The sequence below is a fragment of the Callorhinchus milii genome, unplaced genomic scaffold (assembly GCF_018977255.1).
Source record: "Callorhinchus milii isolate IMCB2004 unplaced genomic scaffold, IMCB_Cmil_1.0 Scaffold26, whole genome shotgun sequence".
Classification (NCBI taxonomy): Eukaryota; Metazoa; Chordata; class Chondrichthyes; order Chimaeriformes; family Callorhinchidae; genus Callorhinchus; species Callorhinchus milii.
The window spans coordinates 2362212-2385961 of record NW_024704767.1 but is presented as its reverse complement, the minus strand read 5'-3'; the positions used below and the strand labels follow the sequence as shown (position 1 = coordinate 2385961).

Genomic DNA, 23750 nt, shown 5'->3' with positions numbered 1-23750 from the left:
AACATTCACAACTCTTGGACAATCCATGAACTCATAAAAGGTAAGGCTGAATCATAAAGAAACACGGTTTGAAATAAGCCAGCGCCTTTATTATTTTTATCAATGAAATTTTCCATTTTATCATCAGTTGCCTACATGTGTTCACTTTATTTGCTAAACGGAAAAAGGTGCAACCAAGTTGAATTCAAATTAAAAACATAAAGCATCTCTATACCCAACACAAATTTAACACAGGTGAATAGATCTGTACAAAAGCATACACAAAAGTAGGGGAAACTAAAAGAACTGGGCTAATCTTCACCATAGAATAAAATTACAACCTTCAAATAGTGCAAAATTTAGCACACCAAATATTCTTAATAATTTACACCTCATGAAATTTAAATTCACATGATAGCAAATTACAAACTTGCTGAAGGGAAGAGATTTGCATTCTCATGCATGTACACCATTGCATGCAAAGACTTAGCGAATACACTAAAGACCCTGCAATTTTAAAACTCTTAATACCAAACTACTTTGGTATAACGTAACACACTTACAACACAACAAATGGCTTAGGAAGTTTCTGGCCAGTTTTTTTGCTAAAGGGGAAAATATTCTACTCTCAATACTTGAAATCAAACAAGATGCATATAGTTTTTTTCTTTGAAATGGCATCACTCTTAGGCATGTTTCATAAAGCAGCATTCAGATAGGATCATATTCAAGCACAGATTTATGCAGTTTACACCCATCAATATTTTGGATCAAAAGGCATTGGACCCAACTCAATTTCAACATTTGCCATATGTCTTCCATTGGTACGTCTTGGCTTATTCCATTTCCGTTCCTTGTGATAAGCCTGTTGTTGATATTTCCGTTGATGTTTCTGATGTTTCGGGCCTTCAGCATTCTTAGATGACTGCTTGTATTTATGAGTGTTAAAAAGTTGACTGAAAGGTTAAGAAAAAGTTCATTATTTTGTTTTAGTATTAAAGTTTCACAAATTGTATTGTTAATTTTTATCAGTCATTGAGCCAGATTCTGTTTAAATTTTACAAACAAACATGATTCACTATATTATGTGGCATGATATAATGTCCCCCAAACAGAAAATTTCTGTTATTAATCTACTGGCTGGATGTACCCAATAAAGGATATTAAAACAATTTTTTTTAAAAAAAGTGACCAATTTGATCCAGTCCAGTTGAAAACAATATTTATACCACCTAAGAACTTTAATTCAGCCTATGCACTCCTCATTTGCATATTTGTTGGGATATTGAATTACTTTTCCACAGCAAACTTTTCCAGACGGTGAACTCATTGCTCAAAAAAAAACATGTGTCATATAGTCAACAGAAAATATCAAAGCAAAATTCCATATTTGGATTGTGCACCACATTTTTCAGGTTGTCTGAAACAAATAGCAAATGGCTCGATCATCAATCTATTGGCTGGACAGCGGGAGGCTTCGTCGCCAAATTGACAGCTTTCTACAGTGACAATAAGATCTAAGAGAATTAGAGCTTGAGCATTTAATATGCTGTGCCTCATCTCAGGAAAGACACTATGTGTGTTTGGATATTGTGGAAGACTATTAAGTTCCAATCAGAATTGCTTACTAATGAAAAGATTGTTATTTTTAGTGATTAGCACCCACCCCCTTCTCACCCAGAAATGAATATGTAAATCAACTGAGCCATGCTAACAAATAATTCAGATTAATTTTAGGCAATGTTTATAAATCTTAACACAGAAAAGATTCAAGAGTTAAAATTGTTCAAATTTACCTTGGTCCAAACTGATTAAAATAAGTGTCACCAAAAAAATGACGATAGATGTATTCATCCAGGTCATCAAAAGGGTCATTTTTGCCTTCTTGATACTCAACAATATCTTCCAGGTAATCCTCAACATCATTGACAAAATCAGAGAACAACATTTGGTCATGTATGAAGAGGCCATTGTGGAAAAATTTGTTTATAAATTTCTCCAGTTCACCCCAGTGTTGGAAGTTGACGTCCTCCTGTTGAAGATATTTATGTAGCAGGTCCTGGAACTCTTCAACCTTGATGGGATCAAGAACTTTATTAAAGAGATTAAGGGATTCTTGATGGGCACATTCAAAGACATTAGAGCAGCCTTTAGGAGTCTGGTGGTAGGAATGTTTTCTAAATTGATCAAAACCGCTTGTACGTTTGGCAAAGCTAGGCGACTCTTCAGGATCCATTTTATGGGGTTTCCCTGAATTCTTGTGGAATTGCTCATTGTGTTTATATTGACCTGAATTTTTACCTTGGTGAGTGGCTTGACGTTTGTATTCATCTGCACTACACGAGCGTCCATTGGAACATTGCTGGAAACGATACCTGGCCCTTGCATCTCTTGATTCTTCTCGTCTTTTATTTTTGGAAAATAAATTTTTCGCTGAATCTTTGAAACGTCGGAATGTGGATTTGACGGAATCAGAGAACTTTTTAAGGTTCTCTTTCACAGCTTCTTTCGCCTGTTTAATTTTTTCCTTATGATGTCGCACAAACTCTTTGGTCGAGTTTTTCACAGCGTCAAAACTATTTTTAAACGAGTTCATGACATTTTCCTTGAATTGTCTCCTTTTGCCCCCTTTGCCACCAAATTCTTCCTTTGATGTTCTGGTATTCGTTTTCAAAGATTCAACTTCAGGGTCATCTTCCTTTGCTTCTTTAGCTTCAACATAAAGACGCTCCCACAAGTCAGAACGCTGCTGCTCAAAATCTAATTTCTTCTCCAGCTCCGACAGTCTTGTTTGTAAACCTTCTTGATCTGGTTGTACCGTATCATCATCATCATCTTCATGTTGAAGATGGCTCAAAGAATCTAGTTCCTTCCGCAAAGCTTCAGTAGTTCGGCGTTCTTTATCTAATTCCCTCCTTAACATCTGAGCTTCACCTACAAGAGTCTCTTTCTGTTGAAGGAAACTCTGCATTTGTTGCTTGTCCTCCTCCAAATGATCCTTTAGTTTCTGGTTCTCATTGATGATTGTTTCAGCATCTATACGTTTTCCCTCTAATGTTCTGATCTGTTCCCTCAGTTTTCGAAGCTCACTTTGCAGCGAGGATAAAGCTTTTTCTTCCCTTTCCAGAGATTGCTTCATTCGCTGATTCTCTTTAGCAAGGTTTTGGTGCTGAAACTGAACAGATAGCTTCTCATCCACAGTCTGTTTCAAACGCATTGCCAAGTTCTCTCTGTATGACTAGTCAAGTAATCAAAAATGGAAGACTATTAAGCATATGCTGTATGTGTAAAAGGCATTCACATGCATGTAGCATTTCTGGATTTATTATATACAAATCACATATGCCTGGTGAAATCTTACCAAGCCTCCAACTCTTAAAAATGGTTACTTATAAAGAACCACAAGGGGAGACGAGTAGTTTCAGCATAAAAGTACTCATTGCTATGATTTAGGTGCTGAATTTTGAAATGGTCTTCTCACTTATAGGCATAGGTCTGACTGAATGACCATAGCAGTTATCACATATGCTCAACACAACGTATTCACCAGGTGAAAGAGATTAGGGAATAGGGTTATGGCTCCCAAAACCACAGAATAGGTGAGACAATTTAAAGTATTCTCTAGATTATTTACACTTACACAAGTAATCCTGGCGGTTGTTATGTGGTTGAACATGGGAATAGAGGAGGGTAGGGGAAACGAAAGCACAAAAATACAACTCCTATCCTCTGCTTCATGGGTGCTATGTTGACTTGATACATTAATAATAGAATTAGTTTTCATCCTGTCAAACAATAAAGGTTTAAAAGCCTTTTGGATTAGTTTTATTTATCTCCCCATTCCAAGGTTAATTTATAAAAATAATCTTTATGATCTCCAATCTGACAGAATATTTTATTGTGTTCTCCATTTTTAAAATCTGAATAGAGAATCACAACAAACTGACAACACGTTTAGGCCTGAAATTTAAAGACATTGGATATCGCCAGCAGAATGTTAAGTCAGATTCATTATTTGTAATATGCACAAGTTGCGGATTTGTTGCAAAAATATATACACACTATATAAATAATTTTAGTTTCAGAAAACAGTCCTATATCCAAGACCAGTTGAGTTACCTGAAGCTCAGTATGCTTTCGTCTGAGTTGCTGATTCTCTTTTGTCATTTTATCCATAAGTTCCGTCACTGAAAGCATTGTGCCTTGTTTTTCCTCTACTAGTTGCCCAGGTGTTTCCTAAATTGTAACACATCACTTATTAATTGCCACTGGATGCACCCAGGACATTTTGGAAATAGTACTTTGCTGCTGTTCCTGTAACTCATTCAGTTTATCCAGTGAGAAGCTAAATAGCATAGAGTAGAAAAGTCCTACGTTTGATCCGGGTTTTAGTGAGCCAGCAGATCTTAGTTGAAGCTGCAACTTCATCACTAAAACTGGTCCCTGCACCCAGGAATGAGAGATCAAACATTAGTTCCCTGGAATATTTCATCCTTTATTGTTGGGCTAAGAGATTCTATTTGTTCAGGAACGTCAAGGTTAAGCATAATACAACCATAATACAACACTTTGACATGAGGCTTGTACACATCACTACCCACCTTGTCTATAATTGCATCTTGCTCTTTCTGACACTGAAAGAGATCATCTCTAACATCGTTTATTTCATCTTCATGGAGTTTCATTGTCAGTTTCTGTTGCTCCTGTATCTGGGTAGTTCCTGCAAACAGCCAATAAAAAGCACACCATAGCACTATAAAAATTACAGTTCTCTCAGAAACACAGGCTACTCTCAGAGAGTAGTGATAATGTTGAACAGCCTCCCAACAAAAGCATTCGATGCTGCATTGCTTAACTCCTTCAAGAAAGAACTTGCACATGCCCGAGAACAGTATTTTAAGTACATAACGATAGATGAAGTCCAAAGTGAACACTCAACAAGGCACCATGATTTCTATGCTGCTGGGGCTGGGAGAGTTTGGGGTTGGTCTGTGGAAGGAAGAAGGTCAAGGTTGAATAGTAAAGGTGGAGGCAGGATGGGGGCAGGCGTTGGATGAATGTATTGCAGCTTTTACCCGATTACATTGGGGTTCTGGGAGTATCTACACAATACTTCCCCCCCCCCCCGCCCCAAGAAAAGTAGCGATGTAGTGTGGTCCATAGTAGGCCTTTCCTGCTTGTTTTTCACCGCTTACAATACTGGCTATTATTTCACAACTATTACCAATCCATCATCTTCACAATTGTGAAAGAAACAGTATTTCACACTGGCGTAATCGGAAATGCTGCTCTGAGGTCTGCAAATGGGAGAAGGAAAGAGAAGTAAAAGTTTACTACTGGTGCAAACGTCTTATGATAAACCTGAAGGAAAAATATATTTTTAAGCTCTCTAATTCTACTACTTTTTCTCTGCGTAAATCAAATAGTTGATGTGACTTTTTTGTTCCTGTGGGATCACTGCAGTTTTTAAAGCACCATTAATGTACCGTACCTAGAATAAATTTTTTATACAATGTCGCACTTTCTAAGTTGATCGCCAGAGCAGTGTAAAATGTAATTACACAACATTAAATATAAATTATTAAAAAAAACACTTCTTAAAGAATATATTTTATGAGTGTAAAATGCATTGAGAGTGAAGCCTTTTATATTAGTACATTACTCATGCCCAACAATAACATGATCTGATCTCCACAAATAAGATTGACTACTATTGAAAGAGTGAAGTCATTTTAGACCAAATATTTTTGTTAAATGTCTTTTTAAATAAAATGCATAAAATGAAGCCTTTCTGCCAATTGGATGGCTCCTACACAAATGAGTTTAGTCAATTTCCAAGCAAGTTTCCCATTTCAACTGCACAACTGTGAGAGGTGCCTGGCATAGCCAAAAACACAAAACTGTCATCAAATTTGTACAAACTGTCAATCTTGTCTCAGAAAGGCCAAGCTTTAAGGATAGCTGGTGTTGAATTTTTTTAAAAAAACACACTAGAAGTAGGTAATGCTGCTCTTAAGATCTGAGGAGCGGGTAAGGAAGAAGAGTTCAATGCTAGGTTACATAAGAGCAAACTTTTTTTTACATTTGCAGATGGTCATGCTACATCTGACACAAGGGTGCTTCATGACATTGACTGTCCAGCCTTCCTTAGCACAGACATGCTTTATCTTGACAAGCAGAAAAAAAGAAACAACCAGTGAGGAGAGACAATTGTCAGCCGAGGTATGGATTTTATGTTTAATGGGAGCCATCAAGAACCTGGGCACTTCTCTAATTGTCTCCCTTTCTTTTGCATGAAATGCTGAGAACATAAGCAATCAGTTTCAGAAAGATCTAGAACTCGGTGAGGGAAACTATGCACAGATTCTCACAAGAGCACCCACCCCTGATTTTAACAAGAAGTTCCAGTTACACACATCAATGGATTTGGTTGACATGGAAGCAATAAACTCATTTAGTGACAGTTATTCGTCAATTTCCCATTAATAAAAGCATCAATCATAATCAAAATGCTATAGGATAAGCTAGATGAGATTACGCACTTTATACACTCACTGTTCCAGTATATTAACTGATTTAAACTTTTAAAAAATGTATTACAAATAGCTTTACATGTTTTAACAAAGCATTAAAACCTAAAAATCTTGGTGGAATCTGTGTTACTGCATAAGGACAGCAATCAATATTAAATCACATTTTACATGCTGCATACAGTGCTAAAAGAATACTTTTAATAATTTCACATCAAATCCAGGCACCAAATGTGTGTGTGTGGGGGGGGGCTTTAAAAAAAAACTTTACTTGGTTACTGCAAGTGCTATACCATTTGTTACAATAAATATAATAAATATGTGGCAATTTTTTCATCTGGCCAGGGTAATTTGCTTTAAGAACAATAACTCTTCTAAGTGCTTTAAAGCAAGATTGCACAATGTTGTGGTACCAATATGCATTCCTGAGATATCTATATTCTGGAGGGCGTGGGAGGGGGAGGGGGAGAGAAGAGAGAAATTACCCCAACTCTTTTGAATGATCAATCTGTGCCAGCTTAAGAGGTCCCAGGAAGAAGGCAAGCACTTCTCCCATTGGGAAGGAAATTTGCACCATCATGAGTCAATTATTGCACAGAAGATGGAAGCTTGAGAGCACATCAGTCCTACCTGTCAATGGATACGCTTGTCGACCAGAAAGTAATTCAATGGCAAACAATTAGGGCACTGCTACAATAAAACAAAAAAGGTTCCCAGACAGCTATCAATCAGATTAATATTTCCACACCATTCCCATAACTGTTATTATTGTACTTACTGCCTTTCTTACCTTCAAATGTACCTGAAAATATAAAACTAAACATGAGGCGGATCATAGAACATGAAGTGATTTTAGACATGACAACAGAACTCCATTTAAATTAAATGTACACGACAAAATTTCCAACTTTCTGGAAGGTTTACAACTCAGTCACAGGTGAAGAAGTCAGTCTTCGTTCTTAATAGTTCAACTTGTTTGACTGTTCCTAAATGCACTTTTAATTTTAGAGAAGCACATCTATTTTTAAATTTTCCTTTCGTTATGTTATTGATATTAGGATATTTCACATTTTAAGCAACGATTAAAGTGCTGCAAGATTATTTTTGATCCAGCAAATAACTCTGGACAAAGCGAATTTTCCCTCAATAACCCATGGCACAGCTTAACACTGCTTTGTTCCGCAATTGTTATTCCGCCCCCCTCCCCCCCTCTCCCACCCACTCCAGGAATTGAGACCCCATTCTGGCAGAGAGTGGAAGGGTGAGCTAATATGCTTGAGACATTATTTAGGATTCTTGAACACAAAATTCTGTTTTTTATTGGAAACTGATTTTATTTATTTTTGAGGGTATGTTTCTGCCTCTTGAGAAAATACAGCTTTATATAAAACCGCCTATTATTTATGTAAATGCACCTCTTCTCCCATGTTTTGCTTTGCTGATGCCCACCCCTCCTTCATCTTTTTGTGTCTAAGATGGTAGGTCACCAGCTAAAAGCTGCTTTTAAGGCACTAATGCAGCACTACCAATTCCGTTCTTGGCCAGGCACCAATGACTCATAAAGGTGAACCAGAAGACACCGTTATCAAATTTCTCCTCTCCCTTATAGCAGATGCTTTGGAACTGCACTGACTGCTGAAACTCAGCATGGCAGAATCAAAAGTTATATAATCGATATTTCTTTCACTCTGTTGTGCTAGAGCATTATTGTATTAATGCCACACCACAGGCTCTACATGACACTGGCACATGCTTTTAAAATATAAGCAGAGAGGACAGAGTCATAACTACCTGTGCAACTGCATTTCAGTCAGAGGAGCACTGACACCTGCTCAACAGTATACAACTGACAGTGAAACTGTCAATTATAGAAAGAACTGGCTAGGCAGTTGTTTTAAACTTTTAAGGTTGGTTTTGCATTGGTTGCATTTACACAGCAACAGGTGCAAATGTCCCCTAAAATGCAAAACCACCTCCCCATGTTGGTCTCATCCCAACTCCAAATGTCAAAGTGATGCCAGTTTCAACTACAGTTATTCCATAGCAGAAATTGTTTCACAACACAAAGTATGTGATAGAATTGTATTATGAAAGGGAAGAAGAACAAACTGATCCACCACATATGCAAACTGAAGCGCTGTCCAAGGTCAGGGCACAACCTACTTTTACTGCTAGTTAGTAAAGCCACACTCCAATAACATACCATAGAAGTGTCCAAATCCCATGCTGAAAGCTATAACCAGTGCAAGTAAAATGCATTTATTCAGGGTAGTATTGAACCGATGGCGATGCTGCTCCTGAATTTGCTGCTGCTCTGGCTCCTCCTCATCGGGTTTCTCCTCAGTTTCCGAAGCAGACATTGTTCTTTTTCTAGTACGGCGTCTTCGTGCCACATTGCTTGCCAGATCACTGGTTTCATCGCTGCTTGATTCATCTCTGCTCGGTTCAAATGAGGAAACTAAAAAAAAGGAAAGATAGCCTCTATAAGGACTTCAGCAAAAGGCTGCTCCATTATATCCAATTTGTTAGCTACAGGGGTGGTATTTAGCAACTTTAGATCCCATTGTATGTGGGTGCTCAGTGTCTGTGGTACTTAAGTTCAAAAAGTTGACGATAAAAAGAGACAGTTAAACTGATGAGCAAAAAGACTCCACTATACCATATTCACTTTTCAATCTGATTGCCTACCTAATGGCTTTGAAAAATGCTCATTTTATATTGAGGGGCAAAGGGGATCAGAGTCAGCACATAAGTGGAAGTATTGTTTTCTCAGCATGGCTTCCTCTCTGTCAACACAATTTGATCTCTAGTACATGCCAGGAAACTAACCAATTTCCGCCAGAACAACAATAGGAGTATGACAACTGTCCACGCGGGGGGCTTAGCCATGTGAAAATTAAAGGGGAGAATCACACTTGCCCACATGACAGGCAGGTGTCAATCCTGAACTTGGAGTACCTTCTTGAGTATCCCCACCATTAAGGTGGGTCTCAGGCAACTGAGCTCAGGCAAGTAACATGATTTTGTTCTTCAAAAGAATACTGGATTTAGCAAATTAGGCTGTGGAACTGTCATCTATCTGAAATGTAATGCAGCATTAGAAAACTATTTACTGTACTTAATATTTCAAAATAAAAAATATAGAACAGCACAAATGCTAACTGATCAGAAGCAACACAGCACTTATTGAAATGCTCTTATCATATGTACAATAAATAAAGATAACTAGGACTGTATCAATCAATCAAATATAGTAAAAGAGAATTTCCTAGACAGTGGTGTGGAAAGTTTAAAACCATATCCAGATGGCCTTTCAACACTGTACAGAGAAATATCAAGCTCAAGGGTTAGCTGTATGATAAAAACTCACCAGCAGGATGTTGGTTATAATAATAAAACACCCCAAAAATCCCACAGAAGTAAAATGAAGCAAGTAGATATTCTAACTTTGTCTATATTTAAAATGCAAATAATAAGATTTAAAACACATTTCCCACCAACACAATCCAACCAATAAGCCTGTGGGAAAGAGGTTAATCACGGTTTATTTTCCTGGCTAGTTGTATCCTCTGCCTTCCCTCAACAAGATAGGTGGCTTGAAAGGCAAGCTGTGCTGCAGATAGATCTCACCATTGCCTTTAAGCTTTTAAAGGCAAAAGCTTGCCTTTCAAGGAAACTTTGTCCAGAATCTGAAATTCAAGTTTGCATTCATCTTGTGTGTTAAATCATGTCCGACTTTTCACGCCAGACTGTTTGGTGCATCAAGGTCTTGTCCATGTCAATTGCTAATGCTGAAAGATTATTCTCACATATGAAAATCTTTACTAGTCCAAAAGAGAGAGCAAGCAAATCCAAAGAAAAAATTAAAGCTTACAGTATGATTTATTACAACAAATTCAATTCATGAAAATGCAAGGATGGACTGTCGTTACAAACAAAATGTTGTTGTCTCAATCAATTGAAATGCTGAACTGTTTTTACTAAGTTTTTGTTCCTAATATAAAGTTCATATGAATACAATGCAAGAGGTTAATCAATAGTTGTATCATATGAATAAACTCAACTTGTGACTTTAAATGAATCATGCAAAATTGCATCGATCAGATTAGCTAATGTAAGCCTTGGGACCTCCTCCCAATGTGAAAGGCGCTACACAAATATAATGTTTCAGTAAGAAATTTTCTTCTCATAATAATTCTGTGTTCCAAGCCTTTGCCCAAAATTGTCTCCTTCACTTAGAAGAGCCACTACATTCATTGCCTGATGTGGAAAATGGAAAGCAGAAGGTGATCTTCTGAAAATAGGGTTGAATATCATTGTTGATAATAGTATAAAGGGAGCTCTATCCTGGATCTAAGTCATGCTAGGAAAAAAATTGAGAACACTTGACACTAATACTGAGTGCAACACCATTCTTTCCTTAGCATGAACATTTCCGCACACTCATGCACAGAAATTACATGCAATGCTTTAGTGAGCTCAAGCTGAAAACCTCAAAATAAAAATGTGATACATTAACAGCTTAAAGCACATGCAATTTTGTTTGTGTGTGTGTGTGGGGTGGGGAGGGCGGACAATTAAAGAAATGGTCTTAACTAATTCATGCAAACCAATCATGTTGATATCAACAGTAGTCACACAGCTCCAACCCAACATGATTCTTCTCCAGAGCTTCAAATTAGACTGTCAAACTACCTCTTGCAGTGGTGCAGGGCCAGGCAAATAACTGAATGCTTCATTTTCTTTTTAACTGCACTCATTGTTGGGGTAGGTCTCAATTAGGGACAGATAATGGTGGTGGGTAGAGTGATGCATTGACAAAGATATCTCTTTCCAAAGGTTACTTACATGCTTTTTTTTAAAAATTGAAGCAAAATAAAAAAATTAAATAGGGGAGAGCTGACAAACACACCTACTAACTCTACAACTATGAAATTGGCTATCGTGCTTCACCCACAAAATAGTCAAATCCATTTCACAGTATAGCCTGTGAAGCGCTTTGAGACATTGCAACAACGTGATAAGGCGCTACACCAAATGCAATTATTATTAAAACTACAAAATAAAATTCTACTACAATAACAGTACATACTGCATAAGCTGATTCACAATAATTGCAAACAAAATATTTGAATGGGGACTGATTAACATGACTGTACTAAGACTGAGAAAGTAATTCTAATCTGGGGGGAAAATAAACTACTGCTCTAACATAAGATGCCCATTAGTGTTGCACAGGAAAAAAGAAAGGAAGTGAGTTGGTGCACCATTGCTCAATGGTGAATGCACAGTGAACATTGAAAACATAAACGCAAATAAATGCAGATCATGTGGTTTGGCTCAACTCCAGAAGGGAATGGAGCATGCAAACTAAAGCAGCGGCTTTGTATTGTTTACATTAGTTAAAGGATTACAGGTGATTTTAAATACAAAGTCAGGGCAAACAAAGCATTGAACTATTCTCCAAACAAAAAGATTTTTCAACATTTGTACTGGACATAGGAGGGGCTCCTCATTGGACATTCTATTTTTAAAAATTAAATAAAACTACTATAAATCACATTCAGCGAGGCAAGTTGCAAGCAAAAAATCCTACAGGTCAGACTAAGTCACACCACCTGGAAAGGTCAGATTGCCTGACAGATGCTTTCTCAAACGATTACCCAATTCTTTTACATGTTCTGGAATCCTCCAAAGATGCTCCAGCATATTTTCTTTCACAAAAAATGAAATAAAACAAAAGTTTACAAGGCTTAATGAACAGATCACACATCAAGGAAATATTTTGGATTAGCTGTATATAGCTATATGTTAAATACATATGTATTAATTTATCCATACTCAGAAATGTCACAATTATTTGTTCAAATTTAGAGATTAACAGTGAAAATTTTTACTGATCTAGAAGCTTAATTGCGGCACAATATTGTAAAGCAATCATAAATTGAGCCACCATCCACTTTTGTTTTTTTTGTAAGCAAATGACATGCTGGTTCTGGAATTCACCATTCATTTAGATTTATAAATAGAGTGCAGAACTATGTAGAAAAATTAATACTAATAGGTTTGCCATCTCCTCAGTTCCTTCTCCCAATGATCCAAATGAGGATAAACGTGCCCAAGGGAAATCATTGCACACACAATCCATTCAGAGAAAAGGTTTAGAGATGGGGCACAAACAAACCACATAATTCTAAAAATATTTAACTGGCACTGGCTAAACTGATGTATCAGTTGTGAAATAAGGGGAGAAAACATCATCTAGATTTATGCTTTCTTTTGCTTGAGCCATTTAGTTTGAGATTCAATGTAGTTTTGTACCTACACTTGTCAACACAGAGCAAATGGCATTCATGATTTCACAGCACATGTTAGTATCTGTCGTCTGTTAGGCACTTTACCTTGGTATAGCCAAGATAAATAATGTTCATTGGTGATTGAGGAATTAACCCAGCCTTAAACAATCCAGAACACAACGCGTTGGAGCACCATTTTGTTCAATCATCAAAGCATGCAAAATACAGTGCCACCCAACTAAGACAACGAACCCAGTTGAATACGCTATAACAACTTTTCCCAGTGGTTTCTAAACATTTTCTACCAACCCTAAATTCCAATATTCAACCTTTCCAGAAGTTATTTTGGGAAAAGTTAGGCTAATTATCTGTGCCAGTTGGATATTACTTTTACAGCCTATTTCACTTTTGATTCATTTGATCACTTCAATTATTTTACATTATATAACACTATCCATAGACATTTTGATTTGTAACTTCTGACTAGTTATATAAAATGAGAGATACATACAAACAAATTCTTTGCCACTGAATACAACAGCATGAAAAATACAAAAATGACTGCTTTTAGTGTGTTTACATATGAAGACGCATTTGTAAAAACTAAATGTTTGCATAAAAAATGAGTGTGCTGTTTTGCAATCCACTTTTCATTTAGCACCCTATAACAAATTAGTTAAATCACATACTTGATTGCACAGACCTGCAAATGACAACATGCGCACATATCCTGAGCCACTGCCAGCAACAAATCAATTTATCGAACAGTCAGAAAACACAAGTATGTTCAATAGAACTAAAAATCAATATTGAGATCGTCACCATTTATCTCAGCTCTGTAATGAAGTTAAGCAATACCTTAAGCATTCAAAAGAAAAAAAATAAAGGTCATGAAGAAAGATTAGGAGAATGGGATTAGAGTAGTTAGCTACACTGGGGGAGCTAGTACCAGCAGAGACAGGCCAAATGGCCTTTGCCGTAAACATTCCATGATCCTTGCTTAACTTGCTGCTTTGCATTATCTTTCTAGGTATGCATTGTTCTTTTATCACCATACATATTATATTTAGATATAGTTGATTTAGTAATTGGGTTTTAGCAACATAAAGAGCTGACTCAGACTCAACTGTAATGTCAGGAATAGGTATCAGAAGCTTCTAGAATATAAGCAAACTTGAAATTTAAAATCCTATGAAGCACTCAGAAATCTCGATGATGCAATAAGGTGACATGTCAAATGCAAGGATTAGGGTTATTATAATTGTCATATTTTTATTATATAATTCTTGCATTTTTTAATTAGTTATATTATATGCATTAAACTCCAGAACCAACATTTATTCACCAACATCTGAAATAGAATTAAGTCAGTAACTGCAGTATCAACAACATATTCCAATAAATCAGAAATGTACTTCTTAAAATTCTGCTTGTAGCCTAAATGATCCGGTCTTACCAGTTTCAGTTGGGGTGAAGGTATACTGGCTACTGGAAGAGGAACCAAGATTCAATTCTTCATTGTTTGTATCCTGTTCAGTTTCAACTTCAGTTTCTTCCTGGACATGCAAATCTTCTACAGGAGGTGACTCAAGGGTAACAATATCTGAATCGTCACTGGTAGCACCAACAATAGCACCATCATCAGCCGATTTTTCTTTTGGTACCTATTTAAAAGAAAAAGGTAACCAGGCATGTTAATTTTTCATTTATGAAAAAATCTTCAGTTTTCTACATTGCTATTCTTTAAAATAGTTAACCTAATTCTGATGACCAACAGAGGCGGAGTTGACATGCCAGCATTTGCTGCACTCTTTGAAGCCATTTATCTGATGTGGCAGACACAGTACTGGATAGGCTTGCGTGAAATGCTGAAAGGTTTCTAAAGCAATAGGTCAATTTGAACTTAACTGAAAACTGTTACCACTCAACCAAATATTCAATTATTTTGCAAAAACAAATTTTATTTATTTTTAAGATGGCAACTATAAATTTGCTTTTTAAAAATTGACTCAACCTAAACAGTTGTTCAATTAATTCATTGTTCTGAAACATTTACAATCAGAAGCAATTTGACTTTACTGAATATTACTTTTCCACGGCATACACAGAGGCAACTTTAAAATTCCTTGATAAACTTCTGCACTTCTAAACGTCTTTAATGATAAAAGAACAATGAATAGCTCACCTCAAAGAGCGATTCCCTTTCTTTCAAAGTGACTGAAGAATCAGGACCATCTGTGACTGATACTGAATGATCAGTTTCAGCTTCTGCAAACCAAATTACGTTGAAATAAAATATTTTAGACCAGGAAATTAAAGGCGACTACAAGCAATCCGACTCGATGTGAAATATCAGGATAATGTGATAGCCAAGCAGTCTTAAGTGCTGAATATCCCAGTACACTCAATGTATGTGCTTCATCACTGGCCAAACCTCAGTACAGCAGGTTTAAAAAATGTATTATTTATTAGCCCTTAATACTATCTTTGACTAGTAAGCAGCTCATTAATTGTTGCTAGAGCTTTAAATATTTTCTATTTGAGGTTTGCTGCTTGTCCAGATCATTACCATTTGTTATTTAATTCAGCCCATTATTAGGTCAAAAAGCTTACAAAAAAATGTTAATAAGGTAGAATTAACCAATTTGTAGTCACAATTAACTTTGAAATAACGTTTGTTAGTTACAACCATTTTCTCTATGGAGGATAATGAAGAGGGAATTCTCACCAAATGAGGTTAGAAAGGTTAGAGAATTTGTGAAGCTTGAACAAAATGAAATGGATTACAGCGTACACTCGGGGAATGAATGGATATCCCCCCACCCCAAGTGCTATCAAAAACTATTTGTTCACACATGGCCAATATACAATGATAGCAGTTTTTAAATACACTTTTGGAAGAGACAAAATAAGGCTTTGTAAAAAGATAATACATGATTTTAGCTATTTCAAGAGAGAATAATACCCATTTTAAAATCTAAGATTTTTTACTTTTACGAGGCTCTCTTTTATATGGATATGGAAGCTAGATTCTAAAATTTATGCATTTGCATGAATCTTCATTTATAACTAGAATGACAAAAGTAAATGTTTGTGAAGTATTTTAACTGTTATACTGCCTACCCAAGAGCTTATCTAACTGTTGATGCTCCAAAGGCCCTGAGCATTCTGCCTCTCCTCTGTCTGGACCCAGCACCTCCACATCAGAGCCCTATTAAAAAGTAAAAAAAGTCAGTCAGCAAACAATATTACAGTAGAAAGTCCAAAATATACAGATGTATTTGCAGTTACAAAAATAATGTGGTTAACGGATATTTTAATCATTCCAAAAATACTGGCGTATTTTTATAAAACCAACAGGATGAGGCCAAACCACATAGCTGGTAGAACTGTGCTGAGGTATATAGATGTTTCTCCTCCCTCATTCTATGGCCTTTATAACTCCAGTGCAGGTGTATGCGAGAGTAGACTCTGTTTGGAGGAAACTATCCAACAAGCTGGCAAACGTTAAACTTTCAGCTGTACTGGGGTACTAGTGGGCTCAATACCAAGCTACTGTCACATGAGAAGATGGTGGGTTTGTTGGTTCCCATCTCAAGCATCAGAAAAATAAAAAAAGAAATGTGCCATTATCATCTGGTCTCATCAAATGACAATAACAAAAATTACATTTGTATAGTGCCTTTCACGTCGGGAGGATGTCTCAAGGCGCTGGAACAAGAGAGTTACAGACATGAGCTGGGGGACAGGCTGGGGGAGCAGGGAGATCGAAAGCACGGTCGAAGAGAAGGATCTTAGGTGGGTCTTGAAGGTGGCAAGGGAGGGGGCGAGATGGAGGGACTACGGGATGGAGTTCCAGAGGGTGGGTGTAGAGCGGAGGAAGGCCCACCCGCCAATAGTGGGATGAGCAAGGCGGGGGATGTGAAGCAGGCCGGAGGTCATTAACAGGGACATCAAGACTCTGCTGGACCTGGTGCAGGGAGAACTCACCATTTTTTAGCAGCAAGCATTTCATTATTGAACAGTTAAAGTACACTATTTTTCGCTGATACAGTTAAAGTACACTATTTTTCGCTGATAGAAAATAAATGCATTTATTTCTAACATTCTAACAACTATTTCCACACGTCTATAATTAGTAGTTATGGTTTGTGGGAGGCTTGATGTTAGTATGAAGGAAAAGTTGATAATATAATTATGTAAACCTTAAGAATGTCACTTACATCTTTACACTGGCAGTTTCCCACATCCTCTTTTAGATGTAAACTTCATATCCAAGATAATGCAATGGTCACATTACAGCTGTAACCCTGTCAACAACCAATCTATTAACTTCTCATGAGCTACAGACTTAGTCCCAATATAAAAGAGAACCTCCCAAAATGGATGTGGGAACTGGAAACTTTATTCTAAATAGTTAGAAATAGTTCCAAATGTTGGATGTTGTAAAAATAGAATAGAGAATAGGGATTAAAAGAGGAAAGAAATGCAACAATGTGGCAAACCTAAGAAACTTTTTTAAAAAAATGAATGAAAATTAAATCTTAAATTATGCAGACCAGTGCACATTTGGAATCTGTAAATGTGCATAATTCCACTAGTTTGTGTTGGCAGTTCTTCGATTTTTATTGAATTCTTCAGGTGTTCAGTGAGTGCAAAAATCATCTATCACCTTAAGTACAAAAAAAGTAAAAGAAAAATCTCGTACTTCATGGTGTATAATGGTCCAACCACAGGAAGATTCACTATCACTGGAACTCTCGGACATCTTCAAGCCCGGTTAACTGTAAAACAGAACATATCAAACGTAAGTCCAGCTCTTTGCAGTGTAGCAATGGACTATTTCAGTAAATTATATTTAATAGCACTTCAATTCAATTGATGCTACCTGCACTGAACAAAAAACGATTAAAAAGCCACAATATAGTTGCCAGAAGGTATTCGTCTCTGAAGCCAGCCACATGACCAGTCATCTCTCTTTGCACAAATATCCATCCAGCAGACAAAGGATCTATTCATAAAGCAGCTGTGTGGGTTTTATGTGTGAGCTTAAAATGAAACTGGGGCTTTGAGCACTACGTCAGATAAATAAATCCTTGTGATTACAGTGTACAGTAACAAACCAATCCAAACTCAGATTATTCTAACAACTTTTCAAGAATACTGTACCTACAGAATTATCATCAAATATTGATCCTTTTTTATTTTAAAGCAGTTTTGTTTTGAAAAAATAAAACAGATTAAAGTACAATAGTCTTATTTTTCTCCTTCCAATTTATCTTTCTTCCCTGTTCTGCACCATATGCAGCTGAGAGCAGACAGGTGTTCAAGGCTTTGCTGATGCCACTCTTGATCCAGTGACTAGGATAGAAGCCTAGGGTGATTCACCTGTTCATTTTTTCTCATTCCCTATGAGACAAATGTCTATCATTTTAGCCCATCTTTAATCAAGGTCATAAATTTATCATGTGAGAAAATCATCGGTTCTAACCCATGTTCTATTATTACAATACAGTGCAATGATGCACAAAAATAGAACAATGGTCCATCTGATTTAAAACACATTAAAACTTTTATTGCTCCATGGTGCATTTTAATTCCTAAAATTATTTCTAAGATTACAGGAGATAAAACAACATGAGTTCTGCAGTCTCTCAGTTTGCTCTTATCCTTTAAATTCACTGACATTTTTTCCACAAGAAAAACAACTGCATTTATACAGTGCCCCTCATGAAGGGTAGCATCTGACATCTGCAAAATATTAAACTATTTTGTTTCTAAAAAAAATACATTTGCCCGGTGTGACAGTTTGCTCCCTCCCAATCTCTTCCTAAAATCTCAATTTTTCTGATCTTTGTAAAAATTAAACTTTTTATGGTCTACGATCTTTGCAAGCTGTGATGCAACACCACCAAAATGTTGCATTTTAAGATCAAAGAAGGAAATGGAAAGTTGACAAAAGTCACATTTTACAAAAGTTGCACTGAAAACAAGACAAATATTTCTTGCAATTTTCATAGCAGTAAGTAATTTAGATCATGAAAATTATCATGTGATTAAACACTGTTTACACTGACACAGAAAACATCTTATTCTGCAGCTATTATGGGATTTGACCTAAATTTAAATCCTTAATGGTGCTTAAAACCACTCAAGAAAATGCACAAAAATCAATAAATCTTCCTTAATTATTTACCAAGATGAAAATGTAAAACATGTTCACCAAGACAGAGTGCCTTGCTGGTGTGCGATGCAGCTCCATTGTTTTGAGGATGTGCCAAAGAGTTTAGGCCAAGAGACCGAGAAACAGCTGCTCACAATCGAGCATTGCAGCACTGGCAAGGTCTTAAAGCAGAATGGTCACTCTGACAAGTAAAGTACGGCCCCAGAAAAATATGGAATTCATATATTCACAAATCTCGTGCTGATGAATAAGATTCAACAAGACAAATCTCAAAAACTATGAAAAGCTTAAAATTTCCACCCAGTTCACAGTATACTATAGTGATGTGGAAACAAGATCTTGGATCATTAGATGTTCAAAAAGTTGTTCAATGAATTACTATAAATATGAGACAAAAGAGCTCAAAACAAAATACAAGAAGAATTTAGATTTTAAGTACAATGTAGGAATGTACCAGACCAGAAAAGGCCATTGCAAACTATATGACAAGTCACAACGTTGGAAAAATAATGATCCTCTTTTATCTTGGCATTATTTTTTTCACCAGTTTCAACTTAAATTTAAAGTAATTTAACTCCAGATCCTAGATCCTGAATAGTAATTACGTTGCGCGTGCTTGGATACAAAGGTTTAGTGATCCATTACGATCCAGTTGAGCCTTTTTGGATGATTATCAATCAGCCACTCACAGTTGAGAGTAAAACTACAGTCATTTTGACTCAGAGCTCAAAATATCATTTTCATGTTAATTCCTCTGGATTGATCACGACTAACACACAAATAATTTCTGTTTTGGCACCTCTGCCAAGAACGATTACAAATAGTCGTCAGCGTCTGAAACATGGCCTTCAATTCCAGAACAAAATTTGTTTTATTCAATCATCATTACAACAACAACTTACATTTATATAGTGGGGTGTTTGCCTTCCCTCATCCACATCCTTACCTGTTCCAAACTCTCCCCCACCCTCCACGGTTTATCATGAAAAAAAAGAGGTGGCTGTGTCAGGGAGATTGGACAATGGGGCAGTTGGAGTGGCTGCTTTGAGACAACCATCGCTGAGAGCCATGATGGGCCTGATGGTGGATGTCCAAGCTGGAGCAGAGGGAGGCACTTATGGGGTCCAGGAGAGAGAGGAGGGCGGTGGGAGAGAAGGACTGGGTGGGTGTCAAGGAGTGTGGCAAGTAGAAGGGGAGCATTTTCAGAGGGGGTGGGAAGCGGCTCGGGTTGGGGCGGCAGCCAAAACGCGCACGCAGAGACTGGGAGCAGCGGCATTCAGTGGGACATGGTCAGCCTACAGGCATGGCAGGGGCTAGGGGAGACAGCACAGAGGGGAGCCAGAGGGGATGGCTCTCATGGCTTTGCTGGACCAAAGCCAGAGAAGGAGGATGGACGGGGGTGGAGGAAGGAGGAGGATGGAAAAGAGGTGAACATAAATACTTAGCTTGTGGAGCGTTTGAAGAACAGCGCGTGGAAATGATGTCGTGTAGGCGGTTTAGACAGTTGGTGAAGGCGGGAGATTTTGAAAAGGCGTTTCCTCGCCTGGAGCCTCCTCGCCTGGAACACCAAGCCCTCGGCCCCCTCGCTGACTGTTTGCTCACCCAAGGCCTCTGATCTGGCCGCTTGCGTCTTCGGCACAGGGCAACAATAGGGCAAAAGTTGGCCGGCTAACTCCGGTCTGTTCCTCTTTGAGTGGTTCCTGTAGCCACTCGCCTGCTCGCGTCTGCGCACTCGCATCTGCCTGATTATTACACAGTCTGTTGGCATCTATTAGTCAAAACAAGCGCTTGCCTGCCTGCCTGGTCCAAATCGCTGACTGTCCAATGCCTTGGGACGTCCTCCCAACATGAAAGCCCGCTACACAAACGTAATTTTGTACTCTATTGCCTAACAACTCATCTTCCACACCTGAAACACAAGCCTAGTTTTCTGGTTATTTGTTTTTTTTTGTTGAAAAATCACCTAAATACTTTTATTTCACAAAGTGAACAAGAATGGTAGAGAGCTGGTTAGTGCTGGGTGGTGGGGGGGGGGGGGGGAGTTATCCAATGCTAACCAGATCGTGTACAGTCCCAAATTGAATACATAGCTGTGGTTTTATATATATATATAGTGGGGGGGGAGGGTTTGGGGGGGGGGGGGGGGAGAACCGAACAAAAAGTAAAGTGCCCAGTTTAGCTCGTTGATGCATTTATTTATGTGGTCACTTTTCCATCAGAGCTCTCTCTCTCTCTCTCTCTCTTTCCCCAGCAAAACCGAGCCAAGGCAGACAGCTCAGCCCGCTACCGAAATAACTCGACCACGTCCTGCCCGTCCGGCTCTCTCCTCTGCCCTTTTCAGCCATGTAATGTCGGTGTCGCGGAGGAGGGGAGGGCAGGATACGCCGGTATGGGTGGAGGAGGCTGGTGGCTTTTGATGGAGGCGGGTGTGTGTGTGTGTGTGGGGGGGGTGGGTTGAAAGAGAGAGATTGCGAGGAATAGAGAAGCAGAGAGAGGAGAGAGAGCTACTTAACCTTCCCCCTCCCCCCCCACCTCCTCTCTCACCATCCCCCTGGTCTGTTAAGTGTCCTCAGAAGCCCCCGACATCTCTCTCTCTCTCTCTCTCCCCCCCCCACCCCCTCCCAAGTTCGCCAGAAATTAAAATAGCGTTTGTAGCCTAAAACCCACCAAAAGTAGCCCAATATTTGTCAGACGTCGCCTGCCCCTCCCTCAGCACAGCAGCAGTAACAACAACAACAACAACATGATTGATTTAAGGTCAGTCAGTCAGTCAGTCGGGGGATTTTTTTTTGAAAACCAGACAAGTAAAGTAGTTAAAAGAAAAGCTCTTCGAAGGAAGGGAGTGGGGGGGTAGGGGAGAGAGACATTTTACAGGTTTAAATAAAAACATTTTTTAAAAAAAAAATTAGCTTCTCTCCCCCCCACCCCCCCACACCCCCCACACACACACACCCCCACCCACACACACGTCCGTCCAATTGGGCGTGAAAGTCGCCCAATCTGGTAGCAATTGCTCTCCCTCTCTCTCTGTCTGACACCCCCTCCCCCCCCACCACCGTCTCCTGCCTCACAACAACATCGTCACGTGTTATTACAGCCATGTCAACCGTTTCTCCTCGAGCTCGACGACCGTGGAGAGAGAGTGAGAGAGTGAATGAGGGGAAAGAGTCTTTCTTTTACTCTCCCCCACCTCTATCTCACTCGGTTGATGACATTTCTCTCCCCACCCCCACCTCCTCCCCCCTCCTCCCCACCCGCCCCCACAGGGCGAAAAAAAACACCGCAACTTTTTTTTTAACCTGCTTCACTTCTGCTCATCCGGTGATCAAAAATGCCGCCGTCTTCCGAACCGGTGTGGAAAATACAGTCGCTCAGCGGTCGGTCGGCCCGGCACCTCGTCGTCGTCGGCGTCGTCCACCACCACCTCCTCCTCTTCTTCCCCCCCCCCCACCCCTCACCGCCCGCGCGCGCAGATAAACACAGACAATAACACAAGCGCGTGCCCAAACCCCCGGCCGCGGCTCTTGTGATGTTTTGACCGACGACAGCCAGAGCTGTGACGCAGTGACGCCGTGACGTCGTCTCGTCCCGCCCCGCCCCCCCCTCTACGATACGCGCAACACGGGCCGGTGCCGCGCGGCATTGTGGGATCTGTAGTCCTGACGGACGCCGCCTCCCCTTGCCTTTTGCTCTCCCTTCAACGCGGCGGGAACTACTGACGCGTCGGCGGCTCGACCGGACCAATCAGGAGGCCGTTGCCATGGCGCCGCTTCCACAACAAACGGTAACCACCTGGGGGGTGGTGGGCGGGGGGAGGGTGGGGGACAAGAGAGTCAGCAAACCAAAGGGGGACTGTAACAAGGCATAAGAACCTAAGAACTTGTTGGCCAAAAGAAGACCGAGGTCCATCTCGTTCGCCTTCCATCATCCTGGCGCTCGCTCGACGTGTGGTGCCCCAAACTATACGCTGTAACCCGAGATAATAAGAATTAAGACACCGTAAGAATTTGCTTTGGCAAAAGAAGACCAGGGTCCATCCAGTTCTCCTCGGCGGTTCTCCTCGACAACGCGGCCGGGCAAACCGGAGGGGGACACAACAACAAGCCAACACAACAGCAAAGCAAAGGGGGAATTGTAAGAATTCTGTTCGAACAGAAAGGGTTCTGACAGCGAGAGCGACCCTGCAGAGCAGAGCCGGCACCAAGGGGCACAGAACCGAAAGCAAGAGGAGCAAGCAGAAGTATTGCTGATTGGAAAGGAAGTGGCAATTGCATTATTTAATTAAGAAAAAAAAATGTGTGATGAGCCCAGCCCAATCCCTGCCCCCGATCCCCAGCCCAAGAAGAGGCAGCAGTCTTCACCTTCCTATTTGAATCTTGGAAACCCTGTGTTTTCCTACACATCTCAACTTTCAACGCCGTCACCCACATCGGATCCATTTGTCAACCCACAGCACCCACTCTTCAAGACGACTTCTGCTGAATATGGATCCAACCCTCCTACTTGCGAAACAGCACCTACTACACACAATCCATTAACGCAGGCATTCTCTGAACCACTGAGAAATGCTGGGATGTACCGCAATTCCTCTATGAATACCTACTTGGACAAGAGCAAAGTCTTGGACTGTATGAGTTTTTAATATTTGCTTTTGCATTTTATAGATGGTTAATAGCAAAATAGAGATAACTGATAATGCATCTATTTGTAATGCTGTACATATTAAAGAATATGTTCAAATTCGATCAACTCTGTAATGTA

At 39.2% G+C, this 23750-nt stretch overlaps 1 protein-coding gene across 5 annotated transcripts; it reads right to left on the bottom strand.

Moving 5' to 3' along the window:
* Positions 1-67: 67 nt before the first annotated feature.
* On the bottom strand, positions 68-22467 carry ccpg1 (cell cycle progression 1). Of its 5 annotated transcripts, none has more exons than XM_042344032.1 (12): positions 22289-22467; positions 17514-17589; positions 15929-16016; positions 14991-15073; positions 14262-14469; positions 12128-12223; positions 8713-8967; positions 7300-7311; positions 4581-4699; positions 4099-4215; positions 1776-3217; positions 68-935 (listed from the first exon to the last, which is right to left on the bottom strand). In XM_042344032.1, exons 2-12 carry the CDS (start codon positions 17571-17573, stop codon positions 737-739), a joined length of 2679 nt encoding a protein of 892 aa, XP_042199966.1. In that variant the 5' UTR covers positions 17574-17589; positions 22289-22467; the 3' UTR covers positions 68-736. The 5 variants fall into 5 exon arrangements, with proteins under 5 accessions (XP_042199966.1, XP_007904792.1, XP_042199967.1 ...); XM_007906601.2 differs by lacking the exon at positions 22289-22467 and adding an exon at positions 19936-19953; XM_042344033.1 differs by lacking the exon at positions 7300-7311.
* Positions 22468-23750: the final 1283 nt, after the last annotated feature.

What these genes read in the sequence shown, in the direction of transcription:
- ccpg1 (XM_042344032.1), bottom strand. Translation starts at nt 17,573, where the DNA reads ATGTCCGAGAGTTCCAGTGATAGTGAATCTTCCTGTGGTTGGACCATT. An exon ending in GGACCATTATACACCATGAA is followed by an intron (nt 16,017 to 17,513) that starts GTACGAGATTTT and finishes ACTTTTTAATAG; the next exon opens with GGCTCTGATGTGGAGGTGCT. An exon ending in GAAAGCATACTGAGCTTCAG is followed by an intron (nt 3,218 to 4,098) that starts GTAACTCAACTG and finishes TTACTTGACTAG; the next exon opens with TCATACAGAGAGAACTTGGC.